Genomic DNA, 19,801 nt, shown 5'->3' on the forward strand with positions numbered 1-19,801 from the left:
GTTGCAGTAGGTACTGGGAGATGAAGAAGCTTGCACAGGACAGAGTAGCATGGAGAGCTGCATCAAACCAGTCTCAGGACTGAACACCACAACAACAACAACATGTAGAGATGTTGAGGAATCTGCAGTTTTGAACAAACAACAAACTGTAACCGAGCTGTATTGTCACGAAGGGATCAAATTCCGCGTTAAGGGCGGTCTGATTTGCATTCCCAGTTCAGAACCAATTTTATCGACATACAGAAGCTCAGAATAAGTGTCCTGTGAGCCTACACAGCATTTGTTTCGTCACTAGAAATAAATAACTAGTATAAGAAAGGTAGTATAAGAATACTTTCTACATGTCGCCACTCCTGACTTTATTGTGGCTCAACCTAACGTCTACTTGGTAGAGAAGGAATATCATTTTTAATGTGAATTTCAGACCACAATGCCATTATATCTTCTTCACTTGGTGTACCCAGAAGAGAATGGAATCTGTCTCTCCCTATCTACAATCATTGACCGAAGTTGGAATCGAACCCAGACCATAGATGTGTGAACCTATCATCAGCCCAACAGACCACCAAATCCTCTTCTCAGAGGCTCATTTTTCTATCATAACGTCGTTGTACGACACTGGCTGAGAAATCTGACACACAGGCTCCCTGTATCAATTTGCACCACGTTCAGTAAATTCATTTACCTGGTTGACCGAATCACCATGAACTAGCTGTCTCGGCTACCCAGTGCAAGCATTCATCTTTATTTTGTAATCACCAAAATAAAATCACGTAACTGCCACCAACACAGAACTGCCAACAGTGTAGGATGCAGAAATTAAAATTGGAAGTGTTCCATTCCACTTGAGGTACTCTATTGCGCTATCGGTTTGTTGAAAACGTCGTGCAGTGCAAAAGAAAAGGTATAACTGTTTGTCTCTCATAAGTATTGACCTGACGATATGCATTATCCCACAGCACTGTGGAATGCAGAACTTCTGGAGGAATTGTTCTTGACTTCCGAGGCTGTTATAGCTATGTGTCAGTCAGTGGCGTAATGGTAAGTATCGCGCGTGGTAGATAAGATGTCGCGAGTTCGAGTACATTAGCTGCTGTATTTTTTAAAACGCAATTCTGCTGTCTGCTAAAATTATCCATCTAATGGAGCTTGTAACATAATTTCCTTCACTTCTCAACCCAAAATAGTCGTATGTGGAAAAAGGGCTAACTTCTGCGACATTTTGTTCATTTCAGGTTTAATAGACAGCCAGACAGTAGATGTATCTCGAAACTTTTGTATTATGTATGGGTAGAGCGCATCGTGCCAAAATACGTCGGAAAAGTATTTTCTACATTATCTGTCGTCTGGTAGTGGCATTTTATTCTTCTTCAAACCTTGTTTGACAGCTTTAACTCAGAACAAGTTTTCTACATGCATGTAATCAATAAACTGCATGTGCATTTTCAGACTGTTATAGATGACATCAGAGAATTCGCTTATATCGTTGATGATTAATTTCTCTGTCATGTTTACTATTGTTTTAACAACATTAAAGGAAACCTTACGAAAATTGTGAACTGTATTATAAAAAATGACATAAAACTACCCACGATAACCTTATGACGAAAGTCTGTTTTAATAAAACTGAGTATCTGTACACAAGCGTGAGGCACTACTACTACTACTACTACTACTACTACTCACCTAGATTTTGATTGGGTCTGTGTTTAATTGGTATGCTGTGTCATACTCAATAGGTATGCAAATGTGGCATTTCATAAATAAAGTTATGTATTCCTAGAAACCCAAAATTAGCTTGTCAGCAGCGGAAAGAGGCGTTACCTGTTGTGCAGCATTTTAAGTTTTTCACCATTGCACTTTGAGCCGAATGTATTTTCTTGCGATTTCCTTATCGATGTTTGATCTGACTGCTTGTAGCTCTTTCACAGAAGGGATAAAAACGCTACACTCAGTGAGACTGGAACTGCGAACCATATCAGACACCTTTTCACAGGTCAGCACGTTACCACAGAGCTGGCGAAGAAGTATGTGTCTTACCTTCCTCTTACGAGAGCAATAATGGCTAGAACTCGTAAACCGCTATTTGAAGGACGAGACTAGTTGCGATTTACACGTGCAACGACTTTCCTGGGCTGAAAACCGTACATTTACAATCTTTTGTTACACCTCAAGTGATAATACCTCAGATTATTCAATGGAAATGACACGTAAAATCAAGTGAACTTTGAGGCTTAATTCCGTGCACACCGGGAAGTAACTCGTCGATCACAGAGTTGCCAAACATACCTTGCCTTGTTGCCAAATCTCAGTTACAATACCAGCAGGAAGAAGACGAACCGATGTGATCTTACAGCTGGCTGGGAAGTGACCATAGCTGGTGTCGCCAAGTCGCGGCTGCTACGGTCTGGAATACGTAATGTGTCTGATTCGCATTTCTGTAACTAGGTTTAGGGACTGGAGCGTAGTTACTAATAATACTCAGAACTGACTGCAAACTAAGCATCATAAATCAGTAACTCTCATAGTTGTTTTCATATTTCTTTCGTAAGTGTAGTCAAAACTAAGAAATTCTTTCACAGACGTTTTCGTGCCTCGCCGATAGTCGAGCACAACAAACAAATAAAAATAAAAAAGAATGTGTGTATGTGTGTGTGTGTGTGTGTGTGTGTGTCAGAGTGAGAGAGAGAGAGAGAGAGAGAGAGAGAGAGAGAGAGAGGGAGATAAAAATCAAAAAGAATGAGAGAGAAAGAGTGAAAAATAGTAAAGAAATTGAATCATGGTGTGTAAAGAAATCTTTCATTAAAATGACACATTCCACATCATTACGAACTATCGTATTCATGATCTATGAAACAAGAATTAATCTAATGTAACGTAATCTAATCATATCATATTGATGACTAGCCATGAAGAGTAATGAAGTATCGAAGTTTTTGCCAATACCAGTAACCAAATCTAAACTTGAAAATAAAACACGAAAGTTTTTGTAATAAACCGGGACTTCTATCAAGACCCTTTCGTCAATGTTAATTAACCACGAAAGATGTCTGATATACCTCTGTTCTGAAGTAACAGTGTGCATGCATTTAAAGATGAAGTGCAGGATGTGAAGTTCTGTGACGGAGATACGAACCCAACACGTAATCGGATTGTTAACTAAGTAAAATCAAATGTTACGTATCGGTTTTTCTTACCAGCTGCTAGGTGCTTGACTCTAAAATAAGGATACAAACATTTGTGCCCAAGCGACAATCGAACTGCTCACCTACCGTGCATCCATAAAGAGATACCGTGCTTAAGTATCAGTTGCTTACTCACCAATAGTAAGATGTGTACGTGTTTAACCAGAAATAACGACACCTATTGCGATTGTTGGCAACGCATGAACAGACATTAAAAATGCACGTTAATTTTCACTAACAGGCCGGTGTGCACGTGATAGGGCTTGAAATGAAATTATGAATGATTTTGTACTGGATCAGGATTCGGACCCATATACTAACCTTTGGAGGAGACATAGAGACGACTACAGTCTTGAGAAAAGGAACAAAATGATTGAACTATACTGTTCCGAGAGATTCAGATCCTCGAAAGAGGAGATACGAATTCGAATCACAGTCTAGCACCAAATTTTTCAACGTCTCTGGTTCAATCAAGTACAAGTAAAGTAAGAGCCCTGTTCCTTTAAATAGCTATCGGTTCATCAAATAAAATAAAATTTTCTAATGTAAGTAAGTTTACTGGCGACTGTATTTCTGTTTACCATGACTTCCGCTGTCATTTCCCAACGTAAACCGGCTCTGCCCAGTTAGTAATGAAGGAACGTGATGTTTAATGCGGATTCTGGATTATTTGATAACAAAAACTCGCTGCCTTTCTTCATTTACTTGCGCCTAGAAATGGCTATCGAGTACAGCCAAACCAAAAAACAAGAGATCTTACTGCCTTCCGATATACGTCGCTGTCAGTTCTTCCGTATGATTTGGTCGACATGACCTGTTTCAAGTTGTGTATGACAGACGATGTTTTAGAAAATCAATAGTTTTCCTTTGCAATAAACAGAAAGATTTTCATTCTAAACTATCCAAGTACAAAATTTTCGCAATATTAGTTCAAATTTAATATTCGCTTCTATAATGTAGGAAAGTATTTCACAGTTGCAAAACTCGCATCCGATTCATTGACCTTACACTTAGTCGCTGCCCATAAATTCTAGCTCAGAGTGACACCAGATTAAGTAGCGTAATGTAGCGAAAACTGTTTTCCAGTGACCTTTCTCACCGGGAAATACGCAATTCATTCATTGGGCTCCATAAGTACACTGTAACAGTAATTTCTGTGTGTATGCAACGCATAAGGATTAGAATTTAGTGGTGCTCTCTCTTCCACTTCTGTATACAATATGCCTGACCTAAACGGGCCTTTTATCATTACAGGCCCTGGGCAGTGCAACATCATTCTGACAACAGTAATGTGCTTATACTGACAACCTGACTGTTCGTTTTACCTGATTTTGTAATCATTTAAATAAAACAACATGACCTTCCAGTGGGAGACATTTCGTCACCCTTTTACTTCTGTGAAATTTGTCAGTAAGCTTTTTGCCTTCCAACCAGTGAAATGCGGTAGAGTACGGCCGGTAAATGATTCACAAACCACGATTTAGTGCTGTTAAGACGATTTATTTAAACGTCACAATACTCGAGGTGCAAATTGTTTGTTATCTTATTTTTGTGACAGGTGGGCATAAGTGATTTCCAAAGACTTTTTATTGTACTGAAATAATCTTTTGTCACAAAGTAACGAGGTAAGTGTTTTATTCGTATATATTTTGTAGGAAACTGTAATCGTGATGGAAGATTATACACCTGAATGTTTGACACAACTGGTAGGAGAAAACGCTGCATATTAACCAAACCCCACGCCTCCTCTCCGTATCCTCTAATGACACGAGCACGAGATTCTCCTCGCATACCGCTACAGAGCTGTTCCAAGCACAGCTGAGAATTGGCAACATCGTCACAAAGATTAGGCAACACTGTGACAGGACAATCACTTCCGCGTATGGTACTGAATTGAATCGCTAAATTCACTTGATATTCCCTTTCCATTTGAATGACTTGTGCTATATAATCCTCATGTAAACTAAGACACCTTGACAGAAAATTCAATTTTTTGCCTAAATAAATGCTATTATTCATATGAGTGACAACTTTTATTACCTTTCACGATGCGTGCTGTCAGCAGTGTGTCCGTAGCCTGGTGGTACCGCCCGTGTCTCGGGTCAGACCGGCACAATCAGTCGTCAGTTGAAACCGTGGTAGGGGCCAGCGTGAGTGAGCATTTTTTTTTTCTGTTATACTTTATGGAGCTGCGAATTTCCAGAAAAAATTCTGTATCGAAATCGGAAGGAAACCCTTATACATCAAATCCTCTTGGTAGTTCGACTCAGTAAGTTGTGTTAATGGTCATAGATCTTGGCTTTGTGACTGCCAAGCAGCTTCGCAATACCAGCGTCTCTGAAGAAATTCGAATCGACCATCAGCGATACGAATTTCAGTATCGTTCTTCACTTAAGACTCACATGCCAGGGTGATAAGTATGAAGGAAATGAACCTCTTGATTTACTATAGGGCCTCTTGCTTAATTTCCACAGTAGCAATTAGGAACTCCCTGCAGACATTTGCTAACAGCGGCTCTAGCAACTTGCTTTTTCTCCGGGTAGCTTCAAATATGGGCAATTTTCCAGAATGAGATTTTCACTCTGCAGCGGAGTGTGCGCTGATATGAAACTTCCTGGCAGATTAAAACTGTGTGCCCGACCGAGACTCGAACTCTGGACCTTTGCCTTTCGCGGGCAAGTGCTCTACCAACTGAGCTACCAAAGCACGACTCACGCCCGGTACTCACAGCTTCACTTCTACCAGTACCTCGTCTCCTACCTTCCAAACTTTACAGAAGCTCTCCTGTGAAACTTGCAGAACTAGCACTCCTGAAAGAAAGGATATTGCGGAGACACGGCTTAGCCACGGCTTGGTAGAGCACTTGCCCGCGAAAGGCAAAGGTCCCGAGTTCGAGTCTCGGTCGGGCACACAGTTTTAATCTGCCAGGAAGTTTCATGGGCAATTTTGTTGCCTTAAATCCAATTGAATATTTTAAATATCACTTGTGAACAGCGTTCACTTCTCCATTAATTAAGGTATAGACCTCAAAACAAGCAATTTGCCTGAGTAGCTATAGAGCAGGTTCTGATAGGTATTGACACAATCTTTTGCATCCATTTACCATAGAGAATCAAAGAAAGAAACCAAACACATTACATTGCATTTACTGTCTGTGCCTTGACTAACACATTTGAATCCATGACAATAATTAATTATTTGAGGAACCTCCCGTGAAAGGAAGAAGAACAGAATTTGTCGCTTTAATTGTAGTGCACTGGATCAGAAACAATGAAATTAATTCTGTGCCACATTGATGTATTGCATTCTAGTATAATAAAATAATCATCAAATAAAAACGGTTTTGTGCCTCCTTTGCTATCAAGAGTGAAACACAAATCGTAGACAGGGTTTATGGGTCACCGCTCAACAACATTAAAGCATTTTACATGGTCGAGAGTGCGGAGTGGAGCAGACGTTGTCGGCAAAAGGCGAGACAATGCAGTGCCTCAGCCACCGCCGGTAGGCAGTAAACGGGTCCCAGAGAACTCAGACGCATGCGGTGTTCAGAGGCAGATGGTCGGCAAAGAAATCTTTCGCTAAACTATTGTTGGACCAAACTATTATTACCAGTGTGACAGAAAGCGAAATCTATTGTAGATTCTCTTGAATTATACTCATAGCTTCAGCACCGAGAGGAAATGAACGATAAAAACATTGTCGACGTGTGCTTGTAGTTACCTGACGTCGTATTAGCTAGTCTCGCGTTTTACCTCAAGACTACGGTCGTCTCATCATTTCAGTTAAAACATCTAGCTACTGCCGAGAAAATCCGATATGTCACAGTTGATTGTGCTTCGATATCTATCTTATTAGGTTCTGTCCAACACAAAGCTTTACCTCACGGCATGTCAAATAAGCTACTTGTTAAGAAGCAATATGTAACATCTCTCGTAGTTTGTTAACAGGGACAATAGGTGCTGGGTAGGAATTCGCGTCCGTTAAAAATGTTTGCGTTATGTAATTTAAAGTTGGTATTTGCTAACTGATACTGTCTAAAATCGAGGTATATCACTCTCTGTATGCCTAATCAGGAATGACTGTTAGTTTCCGTCAGTCACGAAATCTTTGCTTAGTCTGCATGACCTGGGTTTGAATCCATATGCAGAACGATACGGTTCATCGTGTCATTTGAAGTTCATACATATTCTCAACTAGCTGCACGTGAATAACTTAAATTTTTAATGCCATTTTGTGTTAAATAATAAGTACGGTATGTTACTTTGAAGAGGAAATCATGAATACGACGAACGTACTACGTGCATTACCTATCTGACGTAATAATGAGAGTGGTAACATTTCAGGTATGTCATTTATTGTAATAAATGTGAGCTTACAAGCCTTAAGGACAGTCTTACCTGTGATAAGGTGTTCCCTGATATTTGTAGTATCGTAGTATTACTTTACATCTTGAGATATTGCGATACAGTGTTTTCTAGTGGTGACTTGTTGGAACCATTTTCAATAGTCAAACGACTGTACCAAGGAGCGATTAGAGGACCTGCTAGACAGCTGCGTTATGTGGGTTGCATGCGAATCAGGCGAAATGCAATTCACGTCGTTCGGACACTTTTGAGCATACTGTACATGCTCCATCTTCTGTGCATGGTGTTCTGTGATAGCTTGTTTTTCGTGCTTTATGCGTTGCGTTTCCCCATTAATTTCATTATGAGGAGAGAATCCATCCTCTACATGGGTACGAAGTGCACCCGCAAAGACTGCAGTCAAGGAGGAGTTTACACAGAACATCGTCGGCAAGTATAACCGCTACTGAAAACGCTACGGTTAACTATGGAGGGCTACGATCTGCCTTCGCCTTCGTCAGCAAGGAATTTCAGAAAGTCTGCCTCCTGGCTAATATGATAAATGGATGACTTTGAAGTCTCCAAATACACTGAGAACTGGAGTTGGCAGATCAAAGGTTAATTTGGAAAGCTGACGCTACACCGATCTGGATGATATTCATTGTGACTGTGGAGAAGAACAAACTGTTCATCATACGCTTGAAAGCCGACTGTTGTCAGCCTGCCTCTCAGAAGACAAACCTCTTCAAGGAACAGAAAGTGAATTGCAAGTGACCAAGTTTGGGGCAAAAGTAATGTAGTCAAAAATGCATATAATAAGGGTGTTCATAAATTAGTTGTAGAAACGTAAGCTTTCATTGTAAGAAGGATAAACAATTTAGAGAAATGTTTAGCATACCACTGAACGTAGTATACCCTCAATTTTTTTCCCGCCTTACAGTACTTTTGTGTAACGAATTAATAGACACCCTGCATGTACGTTTCTGATACGAGAATAAATAAATTATCAGATTGTGTCAGCGTTACACTGAACTCGTACATTAGTAAGATAATTGGGGCAGTTCGAAAGAATAGCATAAAGTCAAGTTATTGACTGTGTAATATAATGCTCTGTAGAACACGGAGCATTTTTATCACTGAATAACAACCAAATAGAAGCACACAAGAAGTAGAAGATATCCTTTCAGAGTGTACTTACCATTGTAAGGCTTCTTCATTTTCAGTTCGTATGTTGAGCACAGGAAGAATGATTGCTTGGATGCGAAATGGAGAGGGTTGCAAAATATTTCTAGGTTCCTCAGTTAATGCTGGAAAGTACTTTCCAAGTAGGCTTTTGCGGAACGATTGGCACCTACCGCTAAGGCTTTGCCAGGTCACGTTTCTCGGCGCCTCTTGAAGCTGTCCCACACACAGCAGCTTCCTACACGCCCTTGGCCTTTATTCCTTCCCCATTTACAACTACGCCTCCACTTTTCAAGCCAGCAAGTTAGTAAATGACGAAGGGTACGTTATATCAGTTTTAGCGATTTTCTGTCCACTCCATTCCTGTATAGAGAAAGGGTTCTCCGGAAAGGTGTTACCACTTATATGTGATTGACCCTTATTTTCTTTTAGTTTTTATTTCTTTTATTTTATTTATTTTAATATAAAAGCAAACACTTTGTACACAAGTCCAATAGAAACTAGTGTACTTCTTCGATCTGTACTCCTTCGTTCTCAAGGCATGTGCAGAGTCATTTCGCCACGCAGGCCATAGCTCGTTCACACATTTCCGTAGGTTTAGAACGGACAACTTGTATTATGCGTTCTTTGAGGCCATTAACGTCAGTAGGTCTTGTGGCACAAACGCCTTCTTTCACCATTCCCCATAGCCATTAACCACATGGAGTCTTCCAATCGAGCTTCTACCAAATATTTCATCCAGCCAATGTTGAATCTTTAAGGAATAACGTGGTGGTGCACCATCTTGCTGGAAGTAACAGCAAATGTCTGCAACATATCTAGGTGAGAGTTTACCGTTAGTCTTATCACTGAAAAAATATGTTCCAAGAACTCCAAACTTTGAAATGCCTCATTGTACTTTAACTTTCGGAGAGGATCGAATGTACTCTTGTATTTCACAGAGATAGTCTGTACTCCAAATGACGCAATTGTGCTTATTCACGTTGCCACTGACATGAAATGTGGGTTCATCTGACGTAAAAAAACACAATATTAGGGTGTGTGTCCGTTATTTCTAATAACACTTTTGCATCTCGTACAGGAGCAATTTTTCAGCGTCAGACAGGGACTGCATCATTTGAATGTGCTACTGCTTTATTCTCAGATCGGTGTGAAGAATTTTTTAGATACTTGTCCGCGCAATGCCGGTTTCCAATGCTAATCTAGTACTTTATTTTCCTGGACTCCTAATCATTGTACCTGGAACAGTTATGATGCCATGTTCAAATACTTCTTGGATGTCCCCTGTTCCTTTTACAGTCATCGGTCACATAACAAGTTTGCACAAATTTCGCATTCAGTCGAAGGATCGTTAAACGGCTTGAAGAATCCTTATGAAACCATTGCTAAATTGTTTTCCTTTCTATTGAGGGTGATAAGACACTTCCATCGAAGCTGCTGCCTTCGTTCTCTCTTCCAAAGAAAGTCGAGCCGTTATGTCTAGCTTGCAACAAAATAAAGTTTACAATTATGTAGTACCTTATGAGTGGCGACTTCTTTTTGAACAACACTGTATGACTGTCAACATATATATGTGTGCATGCTTATCTTACTCACATGAGCTCTACATGTGATATGTGAGGGACGCAGCAGGTTTGTTGCATTGTTTTCCTCTGATACGAGCGCACTGCATTTTTTAAATATGATGTTTCGAAAACACCATCTCCCAGAGTTCACCGATAGTGAAGGAATTCCGAGTTCGAACTAACAATGGTCTTTATCAGTTGACCACAGTAAGTACTTAGTACTCGTACATAGAGCTAAGCTTACAGATCACTTAAAGCATACTCACCTTAAGAGCGATTTCCTTGGCCCTGTCCTTGAGTGTCTGGTTGGGTGTGGCTGCGTCCATGTCCAGCAGCTGGCGCACAGTGAGGAAGGCCCAGAGGCGCTCTCCAGAGGAGGCCTTCTCCAGCCTGGCTGGCGACCTGTATCGCTGGCGGCCCTCCCCCACCACCACGGGCTCCAGCAACGGCGCCACAGGCCGCAGCCTGCCAGACACCACCAGCTCGCTGCCGCGGAACATAGTCGGGAACCTGGTGCGCGTCAGGGATTCCTCCTCCACCTGCCAGGGACACTCTCATTACTATAGGAGAAATCCGTATGAGGTTAGGTTTGTTCAGTTTGAGGAAAGGAAGTGAACACGTCAGGTAAAGCTGCACCTGGTAGGCTGGTTGAATTTAATGTGCAGCGTTCTGAATGGCGAACTTCAAAGCTAAATAACTCGAATGTTTATCTTAACAACCATTTTTCAGCACAACCTCCCCTGCGACATCCTTACAAACTTTCCAGGCATCTTCTGTACCGTGCTACATACTGGCAATGCCACCACGGAGCAATCAGTCTCACAGTGGACAGTGGTTATTATGTTTTGACTAATGAGTGTCCCATATTTGAAGAACAGAGGCTAGTGCACAAACCCAAATTGAGGTGGCTGAGTTAGTTGACAGCTGTCACACAGACATTTAGTTGTTCGATTTACGAGTATTAGAAATGATATCTTGTTTACGTCCACTCATGGGCGATGCAACAATCATTGCTGTCGAATGTTTTTATACATGTGTGGGAAGATGGGCAATGTAACAATATTTGCTTATTGATTAACATTGCCAGATTATTAAAAAAACACGATTTCAACTTAGAAGTTTTCATTTTACTAGAGCGAATTATCTGTAAGAAATACTATGATCTATATAGAGTGTCACATACTGAATCACACTTTAAATTGATCTGAAGATTACTCAGTAATGAGCCGAAACCGGTAATCAGTAAAGAAAATCTGCGATCGTGACGTAGCATACTTATCCACACGTTCCCAGTCTACTGTCACTGCTTCTTTGCTGATTAGCACAACACTCCCTCCCTCCTTTCATATACTGTCTGGTCCGCCTGTCGCGATATCTGGCGAAGAATGCGGCGTTACCAGAATGAGATTTTCACTCTGTAGCGGCGTGTGCGCCGATATGAAACTTCCTGGCAGATTAAAACTGTGTGCCGGATGGAGACTCGAACTCGGGACCTTTGCCTTTCGCGGACAAATGCACTACCATCTGAGCTACCCAAGCACGACTCACGCCCCGTTCTCACACGTTTGCTTCTGCCAGTACCTCGTCTCCTACCTTCCAAACTTTACAGAAGCTCTCCTGCGAACCTTGCAGAACTAAGGATATTGCGGAGACATGGCTTAGCCAGAGCCTGGGGGATGTTTCCAGAATGAGATTTTCACTCTGAAGCGGAGTGTGCGCTGATATGAAACAATTCGACGTTACATTAAAATGTCCGGATTCTTTCGATCAGACAGTGGGCATTTAAGTGAAATCGAATGAATATTTTTTGCAACACCTAGTACGTGGAAGTTGTAGCGTCAGGCTCTCGAACTCACCTGTCCATCGCCGTACGTGAAGTTGACGCTGGAGAGGAGTGGCGACGCGACCTGCCGGTAGAAGTTGCGCAGCTGCAGGTGGGCGTCCGCCGCCTCGTAGATGCGCCTGCCGAAGCCTCCGTTGCGCAGAGCCAGCCTCCGCAGGAAGCCGAAGTCCGCGTCTTCGCCGAACGCCAGCGTAAACAGCGTCGCTCCCCTCTCCGCGTTGGCGGCGCTGAAGTCGCGCTCGATGTCGTCCGGCGACCCGCTGGGCTGTCCGTCCGTCAGCAGCACCAGCTGCGCCGCCCCCGCCACCTTCTCCGACACCCGGAGCGCCGTCTCCAGCGCGCCGTGCATCGCCGTACCTGCAAGCCGCTCCGTGCTGTCAGCGTACCCTCATTCGTGCGTTCGATTTCCCCGGTTTGGAATGTCTGTTTGGAACACTGTTTGTACAAAAGTGTAGCGAGGACTGTAGGAAAACCGGACAGAAGAGAACTGAAGCGTTTGTGACACGGTACTTGTAACCGATGTTGTAAGCCTCCCTGGCTCAACAAGTAAAATTACGTTAAGATTTCCAAAAGGCTTTCGAAATCGTATCTCAAAATCGGCTTGTAATGAAATTGCGTCTTTGTAGAATATCGTCTCAGTTATGCGAGTGTATTCGTAATTTCCTATCAGAAAGGACGCAGTTCGTACTAACTGACGGAATGGCATAAAATGAAGCAGAACTGATTTCTTCCGTTCCCCAACGCTCCCTGCTCTTCCTTCTCTATACTGTATAAATGATTTGGGAGACAATCTGAGCAGCCATCTTAGATTGATTGCAATGACCCTGTCGTTTACTGACAAGCAAAGTCATCAGAATATCAAAACAAATACTAAACGATTTCGAAAACATATCTGTATAGTGTGAAAATTGGCAATTGGTACTAATTAATGAAAAGTGTGATGTCATCCACATGAGTACTAATAGGAATCCACTAAACTTGTGTTACACAATAACTCAGTTGAATCTAAAGGCCGTAACCAGAATGAGATTTTCACTCTGCAGCGGAGGGTTCGCTGATGTAAAACTTCCTGGCCGATTAAAACTGTGTGCCGGACCGAGACTCGAACTCGGGACCTTTGCCCTACGCGGTTCTCTACCAACTGAGCTACCCAAGCACGACTCATGCCGCGTCCTTACAGATTTACTTCTGCCACTATCTCGTCTCCTACCTTCCAAACTTTACAGAAGCTCTCCTGCAAACCTTTCAGAACTAGCACTCCTGATAGAAAGGATATATTAAGTATGTCGTCGACCAAAAGGACCAAGTACCTCATTATATGCCATGCATGGAACTGCGTGCTTTGATTACCGAAATGGCGCTTCTGGATACCTGTGAACTGCAGCATGGCGACAGTCCGGGTTATACGTATGTAACGGGACACTCGGCGAGTAGACTTGATAGAGTGTATGTGACACGAGCTCTACGGACAGCGATACTGGATGCCGAAATCTGGCCAGCGGCTTTTACGGGATCATATGGCGTACGTCTGTACGATTTCACTAACGCGTCAGAAGACATGGCGGAGTAAGGGTCACTGGAAAATGAACAGTGCACTTTAAAGTGACGCTGCATGTCGCCGGTCGATAGAGGCGGTCTGGGAGACCTGAGTTCGCCGCCAACGAGCATACACCTCGGTTCTCCAGTGGTGGATGAAATGCGCAAAACCAACGTTACGGAGAACATTGATACGATACGGGCAGGACAAATCGCAGTGGAACCGCACGACGGCAGATTTTTATTTTACAGCCCTAAGGGAGCTGATGACCCACCAACCATCGCCGGAAAGGCATACGGCCATGCGCAGGATAAAAGTCAAGTTATTACAGCTGACGAGACTAAGAATGGAAGGGATAACGGTCCGGGCGAGATTGACGGACACAGTTGCTGCCGAAGCCCCCTTCATGCACCACGTAGTACGTGAACGCCAACGACGACGAAAGACATTGATCAAGGAACTAATCTCTGAAACTGGCCAGCAAGTTGTGAACCAGCGTGATATTGCGCATGTGTTTACTGACTATTTCCGCCAGTTATATTGACCTGTACAAGTGAACCACGAGACACTACATGATGTCATCTCGGAAATGCCAGATAGAGGACCACTACTGAATGCAGAGACTTTCATCACAGCGATAACGGAGGACGAGCTGACAGACGCAATTGCCAGGGGGCTCCGAACAAGTCCCCAGGACAGGACGGCTTCCCAATTGAATTTTACCGCGCCTTTGCATACCTCATGGAACGGACCTGGTTTCAGATGTACAACGAACTCCTGTTACCGCAGACTAAGATACCTGCCGAATTCACGGAGGGTACCATCATCCCAATACCCAAACCACGCGGTGGCAGAAGGCCAGGAGATTATAGACCACTCACTCTCTTGAACTGCGACTATAAGATTTTCGCGCGCATCCTTGGGGCTCGCCTGCGGTCTCCACTTTCTGACTCCTCATAGATTAAACATGCCTCGGCGGTAAGAGTAACGCACAATCGGCGCTCGGTGACTACCGAGATATCATCGCATTAGCAGCGGCATGCCGAGTGCGTGGGGCACTAGTCGCTATTGACTTCGGTCATGCGCTCGACAGAGTGGATCATATCTTTCTGCACGCAGTGATGGGTAGGTTGGGAATCCCACAGGCCTTCATTCTAGTGATCATGTGACTGTTACACGGCTTGCGATCAAAGGTCTCGGTGAATGGGCGGGGCACTGACTACATTCTTGTTTCAAGGTCAGTTCGTCATGGTTGCCCCCTTTCAATATTTTTGTATGCAATGGCTTTGGAACCCTGTCTATATGGTCTCCGAAGACGGTTGGAGGGAGTGCCGTTGCCACAACTGACCTTTCATTGCCGGGCTTATGCTAACGATGTGATGCTAGTGGCAAGGACAGGCGACGAAGTACGTACAGCGTTGGCTAGGATACAGCGACACGGGATGGCGGCAGGAAGCGTGCTTAATCTACAGAAGTCACGCTGCATGAATGTCGGTCGAGGATTCCAACCGGGGAAGGAAGGCCCGCTCATGTTAGTTAAGACCATGAAACGTCTAGGTGTTAAGTTCCACACGGATGTGCAGCGGACAGCAGCGCATAACTACCGACGCATATTGAAGCTGATGCGGACAATGGTGCTGTTACAGAAATTAAGAGCGTTGGATATGATTCAGAGGGTGACCTATGTTAACGTATACCTAGCACCGAGACTCACTCACCTAGCGCATGTCCTGCCTTTAACGCGCACAATGGCATCACGGATACAAGCAACTTTCGGAACCTACGTGAGTGTGGGACAACTGTTTAAGACCCAATACACAACGCTTACGCTACCACCTGGAGAGGGTGGACTAGGTCTAGTGAACGTATATGAAAAGGCACGGGCGTTATTCGTCAGTACGATTTTCCGACAGTGGCGCGGTCAATTCCGCAATATCTCGGGTGCGTTGGCCGATGTACTAGCGCCCACTTTAACGCGGCCCCCAGTCAATGTGGACCATATTTCGCCGAAGATATTTTTTTTTTTAGCTATGTCAGAGAATCCTTCCCATCAACACGACTACCGACGACGCGAGATGTATACCAACTCTTACTGCGCCGGTGCCCCAGAAATACCCTGGAAAAGAAGTACCCAGACAAGAACTGGCGACAGATATGGCGCGTTATACGGAACGTTTACCTCCCAACGTCGGTACGCTCAACATGGTATGTGGTGGTAAATAGGAAGTTCGCAACGAATCAACGGCGGCACGCGATTCATTTGGCAGACACTCCACTATGTTTAGGCTCCGCAACAGTGGACACTGATGAACATCGTTTAGCATGTAGTGGGACGGCTCTGGTGTGGCACTTGGCACAACAGATATTGGCGTTCCTGTTACGCTCCGCCCCTCACACAATTTGATCAAACACTTTTTTTTCCAAGAATCTTATTTTCCGGTCCAAAAAAACCAATGCAGTGGCATGGGTACGGGGAATGGTTGTGGGCTACGTCTATAACGAATCGCAAAAGGACCAAATGGATTTTTGGCATTTTCTCCTGGATGGACACACGAAGCTGCAACAGCATAAGAAATATAGGCAAGACTTAGCTAGTTACTTGCGACTTACATTTGCCGACCCGCCGACCAGATGGGGTGTGACAGGTGAGAGATGAGATAGACGAAGAAGCCGAGATAGACATCGATCACACTTACGGACCCTTAGTTAATTTCGAGAAGACGACCCAGTCTTACACCAACGTCTGGAGAACGAGTCGATAGATGGCTCTCTTGCTCTATCGAACGTCGGGTCGTGAGCAGGTGTCGCCCCCGACACGAATTTCATTTCATTGCTACAGGAGCATGTTTCTTTTGTATTTGTACTATCCGCGATGTCTTCATGTCTTTCATTTGGACATTTTCAGTTTTATTCGTTTCCTTACTTAATTAATTTTCTAACTAGCCACTATTTGTCAACATTTCGACATTGTAGATACTATTTATGCGATAGTACAACAAAATATATGTCAGCAAAGGTTGTAAGTCCGACGTTGAATAACAAAAATAGTTGGTAGAGAACATGCCCGCGAAAGGCAAAGGTCCCGAGTTCGAGCCAAGGTCCGGCACACAGTTTTGATCTGCCATGAAGTTTCCTAAAAGCCGTAACTTAACTAAATACCTGGGAATTACAATTACGAACAACTTAAAATGGAAAGAACACACTGGAAACGTTGTGGCGAAGGGGAACCGAAGATTGCGTTTCGCTGGCAGAACGCTTAGAAGATGGAACAGATCTACTGAAGAGACTGCCTAGACTAAGCTTGTCCGTTTTCTTTTTGCGTATTGTTGCATGGATTAACGGAGTACATTCAGAAAGGTCAAAGAAGGGCAGCACGTTTTGTACTGTCAAGAAATAGGGGAGAGAATGTGACGGACATGATACAGGATTTCGGGTGGACATCATTGAAGCAAAGGCGTTTCTCGTTGCGGCGCGATCTTCTCACGAAATTTCAATCACAGCTTTGTCCTCTGAATGTGAAAATATTTTGTTGACGCCAACCTACATAGGGAGAGACTATCATCGTAACAAAAAAGGGAAATCAGAGTTCGCACTGGAGGATCGTTTTCCTTCGGGCTGTTAGAGAGTGGAATAACAGAGAATTTTTGTGAAGGTGGTTCGATGATCCCTCTGCCAGGTACTTAGGTGTGAATTTCAGAGTATCCATGGAGATGCAGATGTATATGTAAAACAGAAAAATATTTTTTGTACTGAAAAAATTAATAATTGAGGAGTTTGTACAAAAAAGTGCAAAATTAATATTAAGAGAAATAAGCACAATTTTCGTTTAAAAATAGAGAATACGCTATGTTCTTTTATAAACTCTGTACTAGTAGTACATAGGTCGTAACTAATAAGAATCTTGTGTCTTCGTGTCTTTTGACATTCTTGTCTGTCTTGTGTATCTTATCGATCTTGTAAGCATGAATTATTTTCGGAGTGTAAAATATGTATCTCAAAGGGATTCGGTTTATTCTTTCATGAGAATTATTCGTCCACATATGAGCCCGAGATGTTAATTTTTCGTGATCATGACGCTGACTAGCCATGTATTCACGTATGAAATAAGAGATTGAAAACAGTTCGACATTTATAGTGAAAGTTAATTTTACTGTTCATAGGGGAAAAGGTGATACGTTTTTAAAACATAAATATCAGTGACAGTGTGGGAACCCTTTCATTTAATTGCGAAGACTCATTAACGTCATAGTATTCGATCACCTACTTCTATTCCCGTAGCCAATTGAACAAGAGTGTGTACAATAACTGGCCCGGCTCTCGGCAAATTTCAGTGTTATTTGTGAACTTCAGTTTACTTAATTGTGGGTCGGTGTTAATAAAATATTGGGGACTTTGCATAAGAAAGTGACTAATAAATTAACAACAAGGACAGATAAGCATAAGCACTATTTCTTATTTTTATGAGGTTACCCCAAACCTGACAATATAAACCTCAGGCCACGTCGCAACACCGAGGACTAAAGTACAACAACACAAAGAAACATCATTCACTGTGGAAGGATGTTGAAAATCAGGTGAACTGATAAAGACTAAAAAGGTTCTCCGCACAATCAGTGACCAGAGAAACACGTGCAAAGATTGACAAGAAGAAGTGACTGGACGGTGCATGCGTTATGAGTTCAAGGAACAATTTACATGGTACTTGACGGCCCTGTAGAGAGTAAACGCTGTAGGGGAATACGGAAATTAGGATGTGTTGTGTATGAGATTTCAGTCTTTCTCGGCGTATTCCACAGATGAATTTTTCTCGGGTTATCAGCCGAGTGGTGGCGTCGTCACCACTCGGCTGATAACCCGAGAAAAATTCATCAGAATGTCTTGTGGTCTTCAATTCGAGGACTGATCTGAAGCAGCTCTCCATGCTACTGTATCCTGTGCAAGCCTCTTCATTTCCGAACAACTACTGCAATCTACATCCTTCTGAATCTACTTAGTGTACTCATCTCTTTGTTTCCCTCAAATAACGAACTGGTGGTCCCTTGATGTCCCAGAATGTGTCCTATCAACCGACCCCTTCTTTTAGTAAAGTTTTGCTACAAATTTGTCTTCAGAATTCTGACAGTGCCTCCTTATTAGTTACATGATCTACCTGCCTAATCTTTAGCATTGTTCTGTAACATTACATTTCAAAACATTCTACTCCCTTTTTGTCTACACTGTTTGTCGTTCATGTTTCGCTTCCATACATGGCTAAACCTCAAAAAATACGTTAAAAAAAGACTTCCTATTCTCGATGTTAACAAATTTCTTATCTTGAGAAACACTTTCCTTGCTATTGCCAGTCTACACTTTAAAAATCCTCTTTGCTCCAGCCATCACCAGTTATTTTCCTGCCAAAATAGCAAAACTCATCTACTGTTTCAAGTATCTCGCTTCCTACTCCAATCCCTCAGCATCTATTCATTTACGTCGACTACATTCCATTATCCTTGTTTTGTTTTTGTTGCTGTTTATCTTACATTCTCCTTTCAAGTGTCTGCCTATTCCGTTCATAAGCTCTTCAAAAGTCAGGGTTTTTATTTCTTCTACCACAACTTTTATTCCTGCTCCAAATATTTGTTTGGTTTCCTTTACCGCTTGCTCAATGTACAGGTTGAATAGTATCGGGGATAGGCTACAACCCTCTTTCACTCCCTTCTTAACCACTGCTTTCCTTTCATGCCTCTCGAACCTTATAACTGCTGTCTGGTTTCTGCAAGTTGCAAACAGCCTTTCGCTCTTTGTATTTTACCCATGATCCCTTCAGAATTTTAGAGAGGAAAGCAGAATATATCGAGCAAAACATTGAGGGCCGTGGGTGCTAGGGCTACTATGAGATGAGGGCACTGGCACAGGAAAGGAATCAGTGAAGCGCTGTTCCAGTCCAGTCATACGACGGACTGGAGCCCGGATTTTTACGTAAGTGTAGACTGTGGACCCATGCCATGTATCAGAGAGATAGCAGCGAGGAAGGTGGAAGCGCGCGGATCGGCAGGCGACAGTCAATCGAACTGGCGACGCCGGCGATCCGGAACAGCGGCTTGGACTCGCCAACGAGACAGCGTTTCTGCGCCGGCGCCAAGTTATTTTGCGCGAGCTGTACCACC

The 19,801-nt window shown here is 43.0% G+C and overlaps 1 protein-coding gene across 2 annotated transcripts in view; it reads right to left on the bottom strand.

Moving 5' to 3' along the window:
- LOC126261577 (inter-alpha-trypsin inhibitor heavy chain H4-like) overlaps nucleotides 1-19,801 on the bottom strand; it is a 148,699-nt gene that overhangs the window by 65,703 nt on the left and 63,195 nt on the right. For both annotated transcript variants that reach the window (XM_049958553.1, XM_049958552.1), the window contains exons 9-10: nucleotides 12,132-12,475; nucleotides 10,542-10,814 (exon numbers count right to left, since the gene is read on the bottom strand). In XM_049958553.1, coding sequence (XP_049814510.1) covers nucleotides 10,542-10,814; nucleotides 12,132-12,475 — 617 coding nt within the window. The remainder of the gene's footprint in view (nucleotides 1-10,541; nucleotides 10,815-12,131; nucleotides 12,476-19,801) is intronic.

Source organism: Schistocerca nitens, chromosome 1 (genome assembly GCF_023898315.1).
Source record: "Schistocerca nitens isolate TAMUIC-IGC-003100 chromosome 1, iqSchNite1.1, whole genome shotgun sequence".
NCBI lineage: Eukaryota > Metazoa > Arthropoda > Insecta > Orthoptera > Acrididae > Schistocerca > Schistocerca nitens.